Here is an 18,206-nt window from a genome sequence, read left to right as displayed (position 1 = left end):
ATTACTAAGCACATTAAAACAGAACAAAAGCCCCATTAACATATGACAAGTGTGGATACATAGAAGCTCAGTATTTGCACCCTTGCTCCAGCCGGACCAATTTCCCCTAGCCAAGATGTCCCTCCTGGCGCCTTCTAGTCTGAGGTGTGTGTGGGGGGGGGGGGGGGGGAAGATGCTACTCTTGACAATCATCTCTCATTTATCTTTGTTGAAATTCATTTTGATAATTTTGACCCAGCTCTCTAATCTGTTGAATTCTGACCCTGTCCTCCCAAGTTGGCGTCATCTGCAAATTTGATTAGTGTGCCCTCTATTTCATCATCCAACTCATTGATAAAATATTAAATAGCCCAGAATGGAACCCTGTGGCAAAATACACCACAAGGTACAAGAACAATTTTTAAAAAAGAGTATACAGTCTGTTTAAACATCAGGCTGAGCAAGGTTATGAAGAAAAGTGAAAACAGATACTCTTGTCCCCCTATGCCCAGACTTAAATTAATAGTGTTTAATTAGGATAGCCAAGTGCTCTTTGAAACTGCAGCATTGGAAAGTCTATCATTACCTGTTCAGAGTTTTAACTTAATGCCATTGTCCCTAGCCCCGTGGAGAATTTGGAGTCGGTTAGAATCTGTGCTGAATCAAAGAGAAACCATCACTAATGTTTTTAAAATATATATCTATTAATCATTACAATCATTACAATAAACTCATTACATTTTATACAATCAAATCAGCATATCATAATATACAATATGTAAAGTTAATACTTATATGATCTATACATATGAATATATAAATCATAATTGCATTAGCTTGAACAGATTTTAAACAAAGAAGATCAAAAGAAGGAGCTATCTTGCTATTTAAAAGACAGACAAAAACAGGAAACACCAAGTCTTATACAATAAGTCCAATATTCCATAAAATAAAATAAAAGTCCAAGAAACCTTCATTTCTGTGTCTTGGGAATTTCCAGTCTCCTTTAGTGTTGTTCTGGTGGGAAGAGATGGTTGTCAGCCCGCCGGCTGCCCAATTCTCTGCCCTTGGAGGCGTGACTTTCCAGCAAGGGCTGAGATGATGACCCTTTTGTTCTAGTTGGGCCAGAATCAACAATCCAAAGTCTTCTGTTCTTGGTGATTGATGGCTCACCCCCTTCCCCTGCCCTCTCATAAATATTACAGTTGTAAGGACTGAATTATTGGGGTGAGTTATAGGGCAGTGGGTCCTTCTCTGCACCAGACAAATATCATAACTCCCGGGCTTCACTCAGACATCACAGACAAACCTGAGTTTTATTAAGACTGTCCTAAGAACATAAGAACGAGCCTGCTGGATCAGACCAGAGTCCATCTAGTCCAGCTCTCTGCTACTCGCAGTGGCCCACCAGGTGCCTTTGGGAGCTCACATACAGGATGTGAAAGCAATGGCCTTCTGCTGCTGCTGCTGCTCCTGAGCACCTGGTCTGCTAAGGCATTTGCAAACTCAGATCAAGGAGGATCAAGATTGGTAGCCATAGATCGACTTCTCCTCCACAAATCTGTCCAAGTCCCTTTTAAAGCTATCCAGTACTCCAAGTGCGGTAGCATCACGGCTTTATATAAGGGCATGACAATCCTTGCAGTTTTATTATCAATTCCTTTCCTAATTATCCCCAGCATAGAGTTTTCCTTTTTCACAGCTGCCATGCATTGAGTTGACATTCCCATGGAACTATCCACTAAGACGCCCAAATCCCTTTCCTGGTCTGTGACTGATAGCACTGACCCCTGTAGCGTGTATGTGAAGTTTGGATTTTTTGCCCCTATGTGCATCACTTTACATTTTGCTATATTGAACTGCATTTGCCATTTCTTAGCCCACTCACCTAATGGGTGCTGTGTGGTTTCCGGGCTGTATGGCCGTGTTCTAGCAGCATTCTCTCCTGACGTTTCGCCTGCATCTGTGGCTGGCATCTTCAGAGGATCTGATGTTGGAAAGAAGCAAAGTGGAGTATATATCTGTCCAGAAGGAATTGTGTGGGGAGTGTCCAGAGGTGGGTGGGGAAACCTTGTCTATGAGTAACAAAGGCGGCAACCAGGTCAATAGTTGAGGGGGCATCTGAATTAAATTATGAGTAACAATAGAAGACTATAGCCTGGGAGTAACCCTGTGGGCTAGCAAAGGTCCACTGGGTGCAGGAGCATCTGAATAGAAGTATCCTGGCCTGTTTCTTTTTTGTCTAAAGGTCATCCCTGTGTTTGTGTATTATTGGAGCTGGTTTGACACAGTCTTGACCCTAGTATTTTTTTCAACACTGGCCAGCCAAGTTCTGTTCATTTTTCAGAGTTTCTTCCTTCCTGTTTAAAATTGTCCATGTGCTTATGGATTTCAATTGCTTCTCTGTGTAGTCTGACAGTAGTGGCTTTCCAAGAGTGGTCCAGAGATTTCTGTTTTTTCAAATAATATTCTATGTCCAGGTTGGTTTTATCATGTGTTCTGCTATTGCTGATTTTTTCTGCAGCTGAAATAGTCTGCAGTGCTTACCTTCGTGTTCTTTGATAGCGTCGTGTCACAATGTGCGCTGCGTTTGGTGGTTCCTATGTAGACTTGTCCACAGCTGCATGGTATGCGATAGACTCCTGCAGTAGCTAGAGGATCCCTCTTATCCTTTGCTGAACGTAGCATCTGTTGAATTTTCTTAGTGGGTCTGTAGATTGTTTGTAGTGGATGTTTGGGTGGATCTGGACCATATCAACAAGATCCACCCAAACATCCAATTTACTATGGAGAAAGAAAATGAAGGAAAACTACCATTTTTAGATGTTTTAGTCATCCGCAAACCAAACCAGCAATTGGGACACACAGTATACAGAAAACCTACTCACACAGACAGATATCTACACAAAAACTCCAATCACCATCCAGGGCAAAAGGAGCACTTGGGCATAAAAAAAAAAAAAAAAACAGCTGGTACATCGCGCAAACAGAATCTGTGAACCTCACCTCCTACAAGATGAACTGAATCACCTAAACAGGGCTCTACAGGCTAATGGTTACTCTAATACAGAAATCAGAAGGGCTGCAAGACCAAGAACAAGCCACATGAACAAAGATAAAGAGCCATCTAGAGGGAAGGTGTTCTTACCATACATCAAGGGAACCACTGATGGCATAGGAAAACTGATGAAGAAGCACAACCTACAAGACCAATCTACCAGACCCACTAAGAAAATTCAACAGATGCTACGTTCAGCAAAGGATAAGAGGGATCCTCACAAAGCTACTGCAGGAGTCTATCGCATACCATTGCAGCTGTGGACAACAGAGTCTACATAGGAACCATAAGCTATGGCCTTTTGAACCCACGTATCAAAGAAGGCTACGCGAGGCACTGCAGACTATTTCAGCCAGAAAAATGAGCAATAGCAGAACACATGATAAACCAACCTGGACATAGAATATTATTTGAAAAAAGCAGAAATTCTGGACCACTCTGAAAGCCACTACGTCAGACTACACAGAGAAGCCATTGAAATCCACCAAAGCACATGGACAATTTTAACAGGAAGGAAGAAACTCTGAAAATGAACAGGAGAACTTGGCTGCCAGTGTTGAAAATACTAGAGGTCAAGACTGTGTCAAACCAGCTCCACACAAAAACACAGGATGACCATAGACAAAAAGAAACAGGCCAGGATACTTCTATTCAGATGCTCCCACCAGTGACCTTGCTATCTACAGGGTTACTCCCAGGCTATAGTCTTCATTGTTACTCATACTTCTATTCAGATGCACCCTCAACTTCTATTGACCACTGGTTGCCGCCTTTGTTACTCATAGACAAGGTTTCCCCACCCCCCCTCGTCACTCCCCACAAACCCCGGACACATAAAAACTCCCACTGCTTTTACCACATCAGATCCTCTGAAGATGCCAGCCACAGATGCAGGCGAAACGTCAGGAGAGAATGCTGCTAGAACACGGCCATACAGCCCGGAAACCACACAGCACCCAAGTGATTCCGGCCGTGAAAGCCTTCGACAATCCACTCACCTAATTTATCAAGGTCCGCTTGGAGCTCTTCGCAATCCCTTGTGGTTCTCACCACCCTACATAATTTGGTATCATCTGCAAACTTGGCCACCACGCTACCCACCCCTACTTCCAGGTCATTTATGAATAGGTTAAAGAGCACTGGTCCCAAAACGGATCCTTGGGGGACACCACTCCCTACATCTCTCCATTGTGAGAACTTCTCATTTATACCCAACCTTTGTTTCCTGTTCCTCAACCAGTTTGAATCCATAGAAGGACTTCCCCTCTTATCCCTTGATTGCTGAGTTTTCTTAATAGTCTCTGGGGCGGAACTTTGTCAAAAGCCTTTTGGAAATCCAAGTAGACAATGCCCACTGGTTCCCCCTTATCCACATGCCTGTTTACACCCTCAAAGAACTCTAGTAAGTTTGTAAGACAGGATTTGCCTCTGCAAAAGCCATGCTGACTCTTCCTCAGCAGGTCTTGCTTTTCTACATGTTTTATAATTTTATCTTTAATGATAGATTCTACTAATTTGCCAGGAACCGGATTGCTCAAACTGACTGGCCTGTAATTTCCTGGAGTCCCCCAGACCCTTTCTTAAAGATTGGTGTGACATTGGCCATCTTCCAGTCTTCAGGGGATGGAGGCAGATTTCAGGGATAAGTTTAACATATTAAAAGAGGTGAGAAGATCAGCAATTTTATGCTTGAGCTCTTTAAGAACGCTCTTGGTGTGAACACAATCTGGGCCAGAGAATTTGAGGTGGCATTTAGTTTATCAATGGCTGCCAAGAACTTCTTCATGTCTACCACTATCTTCACTAGTTCCTTGGAGTTCACCTCCTAAGAAGCTTGGTTCCAGGTGCAAGAATTTTCCTTACTTCCCTCTTGGGTGAAGACAGATGCAAAAGGAATTCATTCCAGCTTCTCATGCAATCTCCCTGTCATCTTTTAGCACACCTTTTGTTTCCTTTGATCATGCTAACGGGCCTACCGGCTTCCCTAGCTGGCTTTCTACTTTTGATATACTTGAAGAGCACTGTTTTATTTGCTGGTCTTGATGTTCGCAGCCATGCGTTCCTCATAATGCCTTTTGCCTCCCTTACAGCTAACTTGCTTCTCTTTTGCCACCATTTGTGTTTCCCTCTCATATTCTTTATCAGTCAAAACTGGACTTCCATTTTCTAAAAGACATTTTCTTTTTTTTCTGATAATTTCCTCAACCTCTCTTATTGAACTCATGTGGTGGCTTTTCTTTTTTGGACTGGGAGCTGCCTTTCTAACCTATCTCACGGAACACACGATTTCAAGCTGAAAGAGCTTTTTTATTACTGTGTTTTTCAATAACCTCCAAGCATCTTGGACAGTTTTGGCTCTCTTGATTTTCCCTTTCAGCTTCCTGTAGCACTATCCCCTCATCTTTGAGAAATTTCCCTTTCTGAAGGCGAATGTAACTACATTAGTAGTTGTCACTTGTTCGCATGCAGAGATACTGAATCTGACAGCATTGTGGTCGCTGTTCCCTATCGGCTCAACAACACTGACTTTCCACACCAAGTCCTGGGTCCCACATAGAATTAGATCTAGGATCACCTCTCCCCTGGTTGGTTCCACAACCATCTGCTCTAAGCCACAGTCATTTAGCATATCCAGGAACGCTCTCTCCTTATTATGACCTGAACATGCATTTTTCCAGTTTATATGGGGATAGATAAAATCACCCATTACCACTACATTTTTGTTTTTGTTGGCCTCTCTAATTTCTTTTTCCATCTCAGAATCCTCTTGTGCACTTTGGTCAGGGGGACAGTAAGATATCCCTAATATTAAACTGTCCTTCACACCTGGTATTGATATCCACAGTGATTCTGTAGGGGAACCAGCTCCCCTTGCATTGTCTATTTTATGTGACACTATGCTCTCTTTTATGTAAAGGGCAACTCCTCCCCCAATGCGCCCTGTCCTATCCTTCCTATAGAGACTGTACCCTGGTATAACAGCATCCCACTGGTTCTCCTCATTCCACCATGTCTCTGTGATGCCCACTATATCAAAGTCCTTTTTCAAACCTCTGTACTCCAGTTCCCCCATTTTAGGTCGAAGGCTTCTACTATTAGCATAGAGACACCTGTATACCCTGCCTCTGTCCTTAACCTGGGATTTATGTGCTTTACCCTCAAGTCTTTTGTAGATCCCTTGTCACATGCACATTGCTATGTTTCTCGCTTGTATGTGGTTGATTTAGAAAAACCTCCCTCTCTGCCTGCATTCCCATAGATACTGTATTCTGAACTGAAGTCACCTCAGCTCCTGTCGGCTTTCCCCCAAGGATCAGTTTAAAAGCTGTTCTGCCACCTTTTTAATGTTGAGCGCCAGCAGCCTGGTTCCTCTTTGGTTAACATGAAGCCTGTCCCTTTTGTACAGGCCTGCCTTATCACAAAAGGTTCCCCAGTTCCTGACAAATCTGAAACCCTCTGCCTTACACCACCTTCTCATCCATGCATTGAGACCTTGTATCTCCGCTTGCCTAGCTTGCCCTGTGCGTGGAACAGGTAGCATTTTGGAGAATGCCACCTTGGGGGTCCTGGATTTTAACCTGTTACCTAGCAGCCTAAATTTAGCTTCCAGAACCTCCTGGCTACATTTCCCAATGTCATTGGTGCCAATGTGGACCACAACTGCTGATTCCACTCCAGCACTGTTTAACAGCTTATCTAGACGAAGCGTGACATCCGCAACCTTCGCACCAGGCGGGCAAGTCACCATGCGGTCATCACGCCTCTCACAAACCCAACTCTCTATATTCCTAATGATCGAATCACCCACTACAAGGAGCCCCCCACCTCCCCGAGGGGTATCCTCCGTTGGAGAGGATATCTGATCACCAGCTAAGGAAGGGGTCTCATCTAAGGGAGCATCTTCCACCACCTCAGACTGGCACCCTCCGTCCCTCAGACTCTCATTCTCCATGACATCTGAAGAGATGTCACCTTGGGAGTGGGACCCGGCTGTTAGGTCCCTGAAAGCCTCGTCTGTCGCCCTCTCTGCCTCTCTCAGCTTCTCCAGGTCTGCCACCTTGGCTTCAATAGAACGGACACATTTCCTGAGTGCCAGGAGCTCATTGCAGCGAGGGCACACCCACGACTTATGTCCTAGTGGCAGATAGTCATACATGTGACACTCAGTGCAAAACACTGGAAAGCCCCCACCCCGCTGCTGGCTTCCTGCCTTCATATCTAATTTTGTTTAGATATTCAAATACTGATTTTAATTAGTGCTGCTCTCTTAAGGTTTCCATACCTTCTACTATCCCTTAAAATATGTTCTTATTTAGTAAAACACCTGAGCGGGCCGTTAAGATTTTTAAAAAATTTTTAAATTAAAAATTTAAATAAAATTTAAAAAAAGATTTTAAAATTTGAAAAGCCCCACCTCTCAGCAGCCCCACTAATCAGCAGCCTCAGCAGCCCCCACCAATCAGCAGCCCCAGGACAAGGAGAAAAAAAGAGAAACCCCCTGTTAAAAATACACTGTTTAAAAGATGTGGCTTTGAGAAAAGCCCTCTGAAAAGAAAACCAGAGCTCACTCAGCCCTTTCTGACCCACTCCTCTTCTCCACTGCTACTCTTCTCTGCTGGTTCCAGAGACTAACTGAAAAGATTTAAAAATTTGAAAAGCCCCACCTCTCAGCAGCCCCACCAATCAGCAGCCTCAGCAGCCCCCACCAATCAGCAGCCCCAGGACAAGGAGAAAAAAAGAGAAACCCCCTGTTAAAAATACACTGTTTAAAAGCCCTCTGAAAAGAAAACCAGAGCTCACTCAGCCCTTTCTGGCTCACTCCTCTTCTCCACTGCTACTCTTCTCTGCTGGTTCCAGAGACAGAATTGGTTAATTCATGCACCCTCCCTCTCTGCGTGCCTGGGGTGAAAGCACAAGTCTCCCACGAACTCCAACCAGTGATGACATCTAAATGCAGAAATTTGCCCTCACTGGGGCTAGTTGCCTTCCCAGTAACAGGGAGGATGGTCCCCTGTGTGAGGAGGAGGCTAGGAAATGCGGCAGCGCACCAGCCAGCCAGTCTGACTGGGACTCCCCTGGTGTGTGTATATGAGGGGTTCTGCTGTGGAAAGTCTTTCTGCCTGGCATGGCTGGAAGCTGCCATGCCCTTCCTGCGAGGTGTGGGGACTGCAGGCCAGTCATGTTCTCTCAGTCTCGCCTACCATGCAGGGTTGTTGTGAGGGAGAACTGAGGGCTTTTCCAGAGCCTGCTTGTGCCGCTAGGAGACCCGAGGCCTTTCTGTCCCCCCCCCCCCCCAAAAAAACCCCTGGATAAACCAGTTCCAGGCTGGAGGGAATTTGGCTGCAGTCCTGGGCATAGGTGTCCAGTAGTACATCCATGGAACAGGATGAATTTCCCCCCCCCCAAGCCAGTTGGTTTGCAGTATCTGAGGTGGGTGCCATGGTGGGGGCAGGGAGAGTCCTCTGGTTGTATCCCCACAGCCCTGTGACTCAGGGAGGTGCTTGAGTTGTTTGCCAACAATTTTATTTATTTAAAGCATTTCTCTGCTCCTTTCTGCCCTAATAGGGTCCTCAAGGAAGCAAACATCAAAACATTAAAACATTTCAAAACTTTTAAAATAAATGTCCGTCCACAGAAGCATATAAGCCAGTGATGGCGAACCTATGGCACGGGTGCCAGAGGTGGCACTCAGAGCCCTCTCTGTGGGCATGAGCAAACAGAGTCGCCCTCCCCTCCCCCACACATCTAGCCTGGCCTGGGCCGCTGGGCTTGATTATTAGCATTAAGTTTTGGGGAAGCAGTGTAAGTAACCCTGTTAAGCGCTGTTAAACCCCACCAATTTTCATGTAAAGAACTAAAGTGTGATCCTTACCTGGGAGTAAGTTTGGTTGCTGGCAATGGGGCTTGCTTCTGAGTAAACCCTCTTAGGGTCATGATTCACCTGTTGGAAGAGTTGCACGGTTGCTTCAAAGCAAAGCCACCGACTACCACCAAGCTTACTCCCAAGTAACGCACGCCTCGGAGCCAACCGTTTTTCTAAACTAAGACCTCAGTATTCAGGTTAAATTGCTGTGTTGGCACTTTGCGATCAATAAGTTGGTTTTGGGTTGCAATCTGGGCACTCTGTCTCGAAAAGGTTCGCCGTCACTGATATAAGCCCTTCCAGCCTCCAAAGCAGGGAGGAGGGTCCACGGCCGTTCTTGGGGCCTGCCAAGCCAGGCGAGATGGCAACAGCCCCCCATGGCCCCTGCTGTGCTTGTGTTTCCCAGAGGCATGAAGGTCATCGAGAACCGAGCCATGAAGGACGAGGAGAAGATGGAGCTCCAGGAGATGCAGCTCAAAGAGGCCAAGCACATCGCTGAGGAGGCTGACCGCAAATATGAAGAGGTGTGTGTGTGGTGGGGGGGGGGGTTGCAGGTGGTGATGGTGGCGCTGCAGGAGCTGATCTGCTTGGGAGGGGCAGGGGGAGGGGGGCTGCCTTTCTCCGCCAGCAGCCCTCCCCAGAGGCTTCCTGAAAAGAAGTCCCGTGTCTGCTTGTCTTGGCAGGTGGCTCGAAAGCTGGTGATCCTGGAGGGGGACTTGGAGCGCTCAGAAGAGAGGGCAGAAGTGGCTGAGAGGTGAGCAAGGATGGGGGGGCATCTGACTTTCCTTGCTGTGTGGCGGGGGGAGCCCTCTCTTCCACTCCTTCCAGATGCACATGACCTTTGAGGAGGGTTTCACAGGTGGGGCCACCTGGTGGAAGAGCTCAGGAATGTTTCAGCCTCTCTTGACTGTGGGTGCTGCAGCCTGCTTTTGGGACGAGGTCTGGTACTGGGCAGGAGGCCACTGACCCTTCAGCTACTGTGCTTCTCATGTGGGGTTTGTGGAGTTGGAACAGGTTGTGACCCTCTGCCTCCCCCTCCCCCTGTAGCTAAATGAAGTGAATGAGCCCCACAGGAAGTATTCCTCCGTTTTCAATGAGATTGTCTTTCTGTTGCATAACTGGGCGGGTGGGTCCTATCCCAGGAGGCACAGACAGGACCCCAGAGGCGGGGCGAGGGGAACGGTGCCCGGGGTGTCTCTGTCGCAGCGCTGTCCGCCCCTGCCCTGCCCTGGAACACTCCCTCCGCTGCTCCGCCCGGGGTGTGCGCCCCACCCAGTCCCATTGGCAGTACGCCACTGCAGACCACTCTAGCTGACAGGGGTCTGCAACCTGCAACTCTCCAGATGCTCATGGACTACAAATCCCATCATCCAAATTGGCCATCCTGGCAGGAGCTGATGGGATTTGTAGTCCACGAACATCTGGAGAGCCGCAGGTTGCAGACCCCTAGACTAATGACAAATTGCTGTGAACGAATATATGTCACATTTTATGGTTTGTTTGAACTGACGTGTACACTTAGTGCGGGGGAGGGAGCAGTTCACCCACAGATGGCAGCGGGGTGTGTGTGTGTGTGTGAGTGTGTGTGTGTGTGGGCCTTAGGGCCTTTGCTTGCCTTCTGCCACTAAGTATCGCCTGCCCTGCCTTGCCTTGCCTTGCCAGCCGCTTGAGGCAGCTGGAAGAGGAGCTGCGCACCATGGATCAGGCCCTCAAATCCCTGATGGCTGCAGAGGAGGAGGTACTGAGCAGGGGGGGATCCTCTCCCCTCTCGCTCGTTCTTTCTCTGAGCTGTTCTCTCTCTCTCTCTCTCTCGCCACTCCCTGCCTCTGCTCCTCAGCATAAATCCAGCACTCGGCTTCCTTCCCTGTCCCGTCCTGGGGAAGATCTCGCATCTGTGCCCTGCTTGGACGCAGACGGCCCTGGTGATCTGGGGAGATTGGCCGCCTGCCGGTGCATGAAGCCCAGGGTGGGCTGTGGGGCAGGACCTCACTGGCCAGAGATGCTCCAGATGTTTGCCTTGCATTGCAGGAGATGGGGGCGGGTGAGGAGCAGATTAGGGTGATGCTCAGAACTGCCACTGGGGTGTGTGGGTGGGTGGCTTGACTTGGTCTGTCCATCAGACAAACATGGTGAGGCATGAACCAGGAATTGGAAGGGGGACCAAGGGAGGCAGGTCTCTCGGCCCCTCCCCGAAAAGACAGAACTGGGCAGGCCCCAGGCCAAGGAGCCCAAATCTCGTAGCCAGAGAGAGGGTGCCGCATCTGGGCCTGCTGTCCCCCAGAGCCATCCCTGCTTTTGGGCTGAGGGCCAGGTTCCTTCCTTCCTTCCTTCCTTCCTTCCTTCCTTCCTTCCTTCCTTCCTTCCTTCCTTCCTTCCTTCCTTCCTTCCTTCCTTCCTTCCTTCCTTCCTTCCTTCCTTCCTTCCTTCCTTCCTTCCTTCCTTCCTTCCTTCCTTCCTTCCTTCCTTCCTTCCTTCCTTCCGCCGTGCCATTCTGTGCTCTCACCTGGCTTTGCCTCTCTTTCTCCCTGTCTCTCACATTCCTTCCTTCCGGCCTCTTTCCTTCGCCTCTGTCTCCTGGGCTGGGCCACAGTAAATGTGGCGACCTGGAGGAAGAGCTGAAAATTGTCACCAACAACCTAAAGTCCTTGGAAGCCCAGGCAGATAAGGTAGGGGGGCTGCCTGGGGAGGTGGGGGGGGGGTTGCAGGGGAGCAGGTTCTGAAGCTTCCTTTTGAACTCTCTTTTCTCCTCCTCCCTCCCTCCAGTATTCCACCAAGGAGGATAAATATGAAGAGGAGATAAAGCTGTTGACGGACAAGCTCAAAGAGGTGGGAGGCACGGAGAGCAGGGGGGGGCGGAGGGGTGTGTGTGTCAGGCTTCACACTTGCTTGTGGACCTGAGTGGTCCTACCTGGCTCTCCCTGCCCTCCCTCCGTTGCCACAGGGCTTTGGGTGCGCATGGCCCCCTCACCATCTGCCATTCGGGGAAAGGCCCGCCACAGGACACGTATTCAACTCATTTTTCACTTCCTCCCTCCAGGCTGAGACCCGGGCAGAGTTTGCTGAGAGGTCTGTGGCCAAGTTGGAGAAGACCATTGACGACCTAGAGGGTAAGTGGAGGGTCTTCCGGAGTGTGGGGGGAGGGGGGCGATGCCCAGGGGGGTGGGCAGGGCTTCTGGGGAGGGGGGCAGGGTCTGCCAGATGCATTCTTCTGTGTGAATGTCTCCTCCCCCACACTCCTCTTCACTTCACTTCTGCTCACTCTCTCCTCTCCCTCACGCTGCTCGACTCCTCCTCACCCCCCTCCACTGTCCACTCTCTGCCGCCTGCAGACGAAGTCTATGCCCAGAAGATGAAGTACAAAGCCATCAGTGAGGAGCTGGACAACGCTCTGAACGACATCACCTCGCTCTGAGCCACCCCCCTGGCTGCCCCCACCCCTCACCCCCAGTCCGTCTGTCTGTCTGTTTCTGCCTTCCCCTCGGTTGCCATAAGTGCCTCTCTGGATCTGCACCCCTCTGCTGTCTTCCCCCCCGCCCTGCATACCCACTGGACTCCCAGTGTGTCCTCTGTGTGCGTGTGGGGACACGTGGGGAAGGGGGTGCAGCGTCCCCTCAAGGAGGGCTAGCCCCACCAGACACTTCTCGGGCAAAGCAGGGGCCACCTCTGGAGCGTGGGGGTTCATGGAGGCTGGCTGGGACCCCCGGGCTGGAGCACAGTCCCACCCTCTTCCCGCTCCATGGAGGTTTGGGGACGGGCTCACCCTTAGGAAGGCGGGAGGCCAGCCTTGTTCCATGCAGGTCCCTGCGAGACCCCCACTGCAGCCTCCCCTGCGCCCGCCTCTCTGTGCTCACACGATGCCTTTCGGGAGTCTGTCTCTTCCGACTCTGGTTTAATAAATAAAGTTTCTCAGCAGGCTCTGTCTGTCTCTCTCTCTGTGTCTCTCATGCTCCTCTGGCTGGCTGCTCACCTCTTGCCCTTTGCAAGGGGCGGGGGTGGGGGCGGGCGCCTCTCAGATTTTGCCTTCTGTGCCCGTTGTGTTTGTGGGGGTGGGTGAAGGGTGTGTGGGGTAAAGACTGGCCACTTGCACCACAGGAGGTTGGCAGGGGACTGGGCGGTGGAAGAGGCAGCGTCCTTCTCCGGTGCTGCAGTCCCATTCCATCCGAACCTCGGCCCCCTCCTCCCAGCCAGCCATGGCTTCGGCCCCTTCTTGTTCCTGGCTCTGCTCATCCCCAGGCAGACTCACTGGAATGCCTCTTCAGCTGCTGGCATGGGGCGGGGTGGGATGGGGTGGGGAAGCGCCCCCATGGGGCATCTGCCACCCTCGCCCCCTCACTCACCCTGCTTCCTGTGACTCATACACACTCCACGGCAGGTGCCCTTCTGGCTGCTGGCCTTGCTTTGTTTTCCACTGAGTGCTGAGGGCTGGGAGCAGCACCCCACTCACTGGTCCCCAAGGCCCTGCCCCCCCCGCCCCCGCTGCCTTTCTCTGCCTCTGCCATTTCCTTGGTGCTGGTGGAGAGAGGCCACAGGATGGTGGGGCACTTCCTGCATTATCTGGCTGCGGGGGGTGGGGCTGGACTTCTGGAAGCTGGCCGTGGTCCCAATGGAGGAGGAGGAGTCCTTGGAAGATGCCCCCAGCAGGGTGGAACTACCAGCCAGGGTGCCCTTTCTCTGCTGGATTTCCCGCCTGGATTTCTTGCCTCCGTCTCTCTTCTTGACTGGTTCCTGAACTGTCGCATTTCTTCACCCTGCCCTTTCTCCTGGAAGCTCCGGAAGGTGCCTGTGCTTTTCTCTGCTGCGTTCTGTCCTGCTACCCATCGCCTAGGGAGCCCCTGGCTTCAAGTGTGGGGGGGGGGGGCGTCTGTTCACAGCCTTGCAGTCTATTTACTGCACTCAGTTATTGCAGCCGGGCAGAGTTGGGTGCCTTGAGGGGGAAGGGGTTGGCCTGGCTCTTTTCCGCAGCACTGCTGGGTTGAGGGGCCTGGATATGGGCTGGGGGAGAATAGAATAACTTTGTTAGAATAGGGCCACAGGAGCCAAATGGGGGAGGGGTGACATTGGCACCCTGGCAAGGCTTGCGCGTTTGAAGAGTGTGGTCATTCCCAAAGTCACAGCTGCTGTACTGAACTCTTCCTTGGTGTGTGTGTGTGCGCGTGCGCATGGGCGTGTGTTTCTCCCTCTGTCCCGCCTGCTCCATGGGCTTTTCCTTCTGGCTGTGGATGTGTCCTGGGTGCCTGCCTGCCTGCCTGCCTTTTGTTTCCAGAGAACCTGGCCAGTGCCAAAGAGGAAAATGTCAACATCCATCAAGTCTTGGATCAAACTCTGCTGGAATTGAACAACCTCTGAGGGGCTGGGTCAGCTGCCTCTTCCCCTTTCTACGCCTTGACCTGCACTCTCGCCCCATCGGCTTCACCAGGAGGGAAGTCCACCTGGCCCGGGGCTGTGCTGGCCCCTGGGGGGCTCTCCTTGCGCACCTCTCCACTCTTCTAGGCTCCAGCCATTAAAGTCAGCTGAACAGAGGCTTGTGTGTCTGGGTGTGTATGTCTGGTTTGGGGACAGGAGTGCTCAAGGCTCACCATAGCCAGGTAGAGAGTCTTTCTCTCTGGCCAGCCCTGGCACAAAGGCATGTCTGAGGAGAGGGGGGGGCTTTGCTCAGGTCTTGGCCCTTTGGGGGCCTGTCTGGCACTGGGGCAGGAAGGGCTGGCTACTTCCTGCCCGTGAGAATTCTCTCGATCCTTTCTGGTAATGTTCACACCAAAGTGGGCATTGCAAACAGTGGGAGCCACGTGGCCAGAAGAGGCACCAGCATGGACCACCTGTGCTTGGGGCAACTGATGGGAAGGGTGGGATGAGGTGCTGGCTACATGTGTTGTGCTAACCACCCCCTCCCCCCTCACAATAACTTCTCCCTGAAATTGGCCCAGCTGTAAGAGGAAGGCCGATGCCCAGGCCTGGCTGAACAGACAAGGTGAATGTGGAGGAGGGGCCTGCAGGAAGTAAGAGGAGGTGGCACCACTTAAGGCCTGCCAGGTACATGGGCAAAAAGGTAGAAGGGGTCCAAGCAAAACAATGGGGAATGGCTTTGGCCGATGAGTGCTGGTGCGAAGATGCTGGATATCAACACCAGGGGTGAAGGACAGTTTAATATTAGGGATATCTTATCGTCCCCCTGACCAAAGAGCACAAGAGGATTCTGAGATGGAAAAAGAAATTAGAGAGGCCAACAAAAGCAAAAATGTCGTGGAAATGGGCGATTTTAACTATCCCCACATAAACTGGAAAAATGCATGTTCAGGTCATAGTAAGGAGAGAACATTCCTGGATATGCTAAATGACTGTGGCTTAGAGCAGATGGTTGCAGAACCAACCAGGGGAGAGGTGATCCTAGATCTAATTCTGTGGGACCCAGGATCTGGTGCGGGAAGTCAGTGTTGTTGAGCCGATAGGGAACAGTGACCACAATGCTGTCAGATTCAGTATCTCTGCATGCGAACAAGTGACAACTACTAATGTAGTTACATTCGCGAGTAGCAGAGTGCTGGACTAGATGGACTCTGGTCTGATCCAGCAGGCTAGTTTTTATGTTCTTATGCCTGGGAATTGGGGGGTGGGAGAGAAAACCCAAGTGACCTTTGCACTGTTGTCAAGAGAAAAATGCCATGGCAGGTGCCGTGTTGGGCACAAACCAGAAGAGTGAAAGGTAAAGCAGAGGCTTTGTAGCTGACGGCATTTCCAGACGCGGAGCGTGTGCCGGCTGAGGCGGCTGTGGGGAGAAAGAAGAGAAGTGGGGGCTTGGAGACAGCTGGCCAGCCGGTGGTGATGAGGCATCCAAGTGGAAATATCAGACGGGCGATTGGAGAAGCAGGGCTGGAGGGAGGCAGCACGTTCAGGGGCAGAGGGCGCCTGCGCCAGCTCCCTGCAGTGCACCCGGGGCTTCTAGGCAGGGTGTGATGGCCAGGGGTGGACCTTCTGTCATTCCACACCTCCCACTGCAACCCTGCAGGAGCTGAGGGTGGAGGCTGAGGGCTTCCCATGTTAGAAGAGAGGGAAGGTGAGAAATTGGACTGTGCCAGCCTTTCATGCGTGGAAGACCTCTCTGGCAGACCAGCCAGGCAAAAACTGGCCACGGAGCCTGGGACAAAAGAAGAAACCAAGGCCAGCACGTTTCTGCTGCCTTTTGCGACCTGCCTTTCCCACGGAGACGTGTGGTGGATTATGCAATTTCAAAAGATGCAGCGTGAGCAAAATAATAGGTAAAGTTTCCCCTTTAGTCATGTTCAACCCTGGGGTACCACTGCAAGCAGTGATTTCATAGGCAAGCTGTTTTTGTGGGGTAGTTTGCCATTGCTTTCCCCGGCTATTCTTTACCCCCTAGCTATGTGCTAGGTACTCATTTACTGACCAAGGAATGGATGGATGACTGAGTTGACTGTGAGCCAGCTGCCAGGATAGCTGACCCACAGGGGGCTCGAACTCCTGACCGTGTGAGTGGTAGTGCAAGCATTTAACCACTACACCATGTGGCTCCTAATCAGAATAATGCAGACAACTAAACTGGGTTATAAAATGAAGGAAATGGAGCACCAACCCAGAATGACCGCAGGTGTGGATCATGAGCGCAGGTGTGGTTTAGGCGGGAGGACCTGGGTATGAAAGAGAAGGGAATTGCCGCAAGGGGAGCTTCCTCCCCGCCCCGCATTTCCTCCAGGCCTCAGTCCATGCTCAGAATGTTCAGTGCCCAGTAGAATGAAGCACATGTCACTAACTGGGGGGCGGATGGACGACTGAGCACTCTTTGCTGCACAGGAGCAGGAAGGCTTGACTGCAGAGAGCCCGCCAGCCCCACGGCCAAGGGGAGTGCCCTCCCTCCACACCACCTGAGCCTTTAAGCCTGTTGGTGCCACCGCCTATGGGCAGGCCTCCAGCAGTGGGGTGGGGGAGAGGGGGAGCATGAGGGGAGGTGATGCACCCAGTGTACCAAGAGGGTGAGGGGTGGCTTGGCAGGGATGTTCCTGCTGCGGGTATGTGTGAGAATTCACCCCAAATGCAGACAGCCCGGGGCCACAAGGGGGGCGGGGAGGACTTGTGCACTTCTCCCTCAGAACAAAGGCTCCAAGTGCCCCCTAGCTGAGCGATTCCAAAGAAAATGGACAGTTGTTCACAAGCCCTGACGGGGTAACTTCTTTTTAGCAGTGTGGGGCAGGGCTTGGGGCCCCAATGGCTGTGAAGCTCCTGCCCCTCCCTACCCCGTCCCGCCTGCACGCACGGTCCGAGACATGGGACAGGCTGGGGCCCTCCTGCCAGAACAGGTCATGAAGAAGGGAGCTGGAGGGCAGCGTCTCCACACAGACCCAGGCATGTGGCTGAGGACTGGCCGGAGAGGGTGGGCTCTTGCTACCGCAGGGTGTGAGTGCGAGGAGGGGTCTGCATTTGCAGGGTGAAATGGGATGGGGTTGGTGTGTGAGGGTCTTCTGAATGCATCGGAGGTCTGGAAGGAGCTTTGTGGTGCTCAGGACACTCCAGCAAGGAAGGCGTCCAGGCTGGCTGGTGCTGACATCTGTTCCACTCCCCCCCCCCAATGCCTCTGCAACCTCAGAGGGGCTTCTGGACTGGCCTCCCATTCCCCATTGGCACCCACTGGGCAGAAAGGAGCCCTGCCACGTTCCTTCTGCCAAGCCCAGGTGAAGACTCTGTGGAAACACAGGACAGCAGTGGAGGGTTGCCAACCTCCAGGTGGGGCCTGGAGAGCCTCCAGATTTACAATTGGTCTTCAGACTATGGAGATCACTTCCTCTGTAGGAAATGGCAGCTCTACCCGTCTGCCCTTCCCCAGGTTCTGCCCCCAAATCCCCAAGAATCACCTTGATGGGAGTTGGCCACGCCCATTCCTCCCCACGAGCCCCTGCCATGTTGCAGAGGTCTCTCCAGAAGCCTCCCCTTTTCACAGGCCAAGTGAAGTATTTCTGGTTACCTGTGGGCCCTCTCCTGAGACACGGGCCTCTGCAGGTGTCTGGCCAGGGCATTTCCATTTTAAGAGAGTAGTTGCTGGTCTGTCATCATCACACAATGGTTTCACACACACACACCTGTGAGAATCCACAGAGCTCCGCCCAGTAGAATCAAGAGACTATCTACCAAAGTGAAATCCATCTGCCTCAAGATACTCACCGGACAAAAACACGTGTCGTCCTGAGCAGACCGGAGCTCCAGATTTGCCTGATGTGTTCATCAACCAAACTGCTGTAGCTCTGCAGGGTCTGCAGGGAGCAGAATGGCAAACTGAATGGCCTCACCCAGCCCACAAAC

General features: G+C 51.4%; 1 protein-coding gene across 8 annotated transcripts in view; it reads left to right on the top strand.

Moving 5' to 3' along the window:
• TPM2 (tropomyosin 2) overlaps positions 1–14,420 on the top strand; it is a 35,153-nt gene extending 20,733 nt beyond the window's left edge. For 2 of the 8 annotated variants that reach the window (XM_048503604.1, XM_048503608.1), the window contains 6 exons: positions 9,307–9,424; positions 9,584–9,654; positions 10,563–10,638; positions 11,664–11,726; positions 11,938–12,007; positions 14,164–14,420. In XM_048503604.1, coding sequence (XP_048359561.1) covers positions 9,307–9,424; positions 9,584–9,654; positions 10,563–10,638; positions 11,664–11,726; positions 11,938–12,007; positions 14,164–14,246 — 481 coding nt within the window. In that variant the 3' untranslated portion in view covers positions 14,247–14,420. Of the gene's footprint in view, positions 1–9,306; positions 9,425–9,583; positions 9,655–10,562; positions 10,639–11,490; positions 11,567–11,663; positions 11,727–11,937; positions 12,008–12,229; positions 12,813–14,163 lie in introns of those variants that run through there. The other 6 variants (XM_048503602.1, XM_048503606.1, XM_048503603.1 and 3 more) reach the window with 3 other exon arrangements.
• The last annotated feature ends 3,786 nt before the right edge of the window (positions 14,421–18,206 follow it).

The sequence above is a fragment of the Sphaerodactylus townsendi genome, linkage group LG07, assembly GCF_021028975.2.
Source record: "Sphaerodactylus townsendi isolate TG3544 linkage group LG07, MPM_Stown_v2.3, whole genome shotgun sequence".
Classification (NCBI taxonomy): domain Eukaryota; kingdom Metazoa; phylum Chordata; class Lepidosauria; order Squamata; family Sphaerodactylidae; genus Sphaerodactylus; species Sphaerodactylus townsendi.
This window is presented reverse-complemented; position numbering and strand designations above follow the sequence as displayed.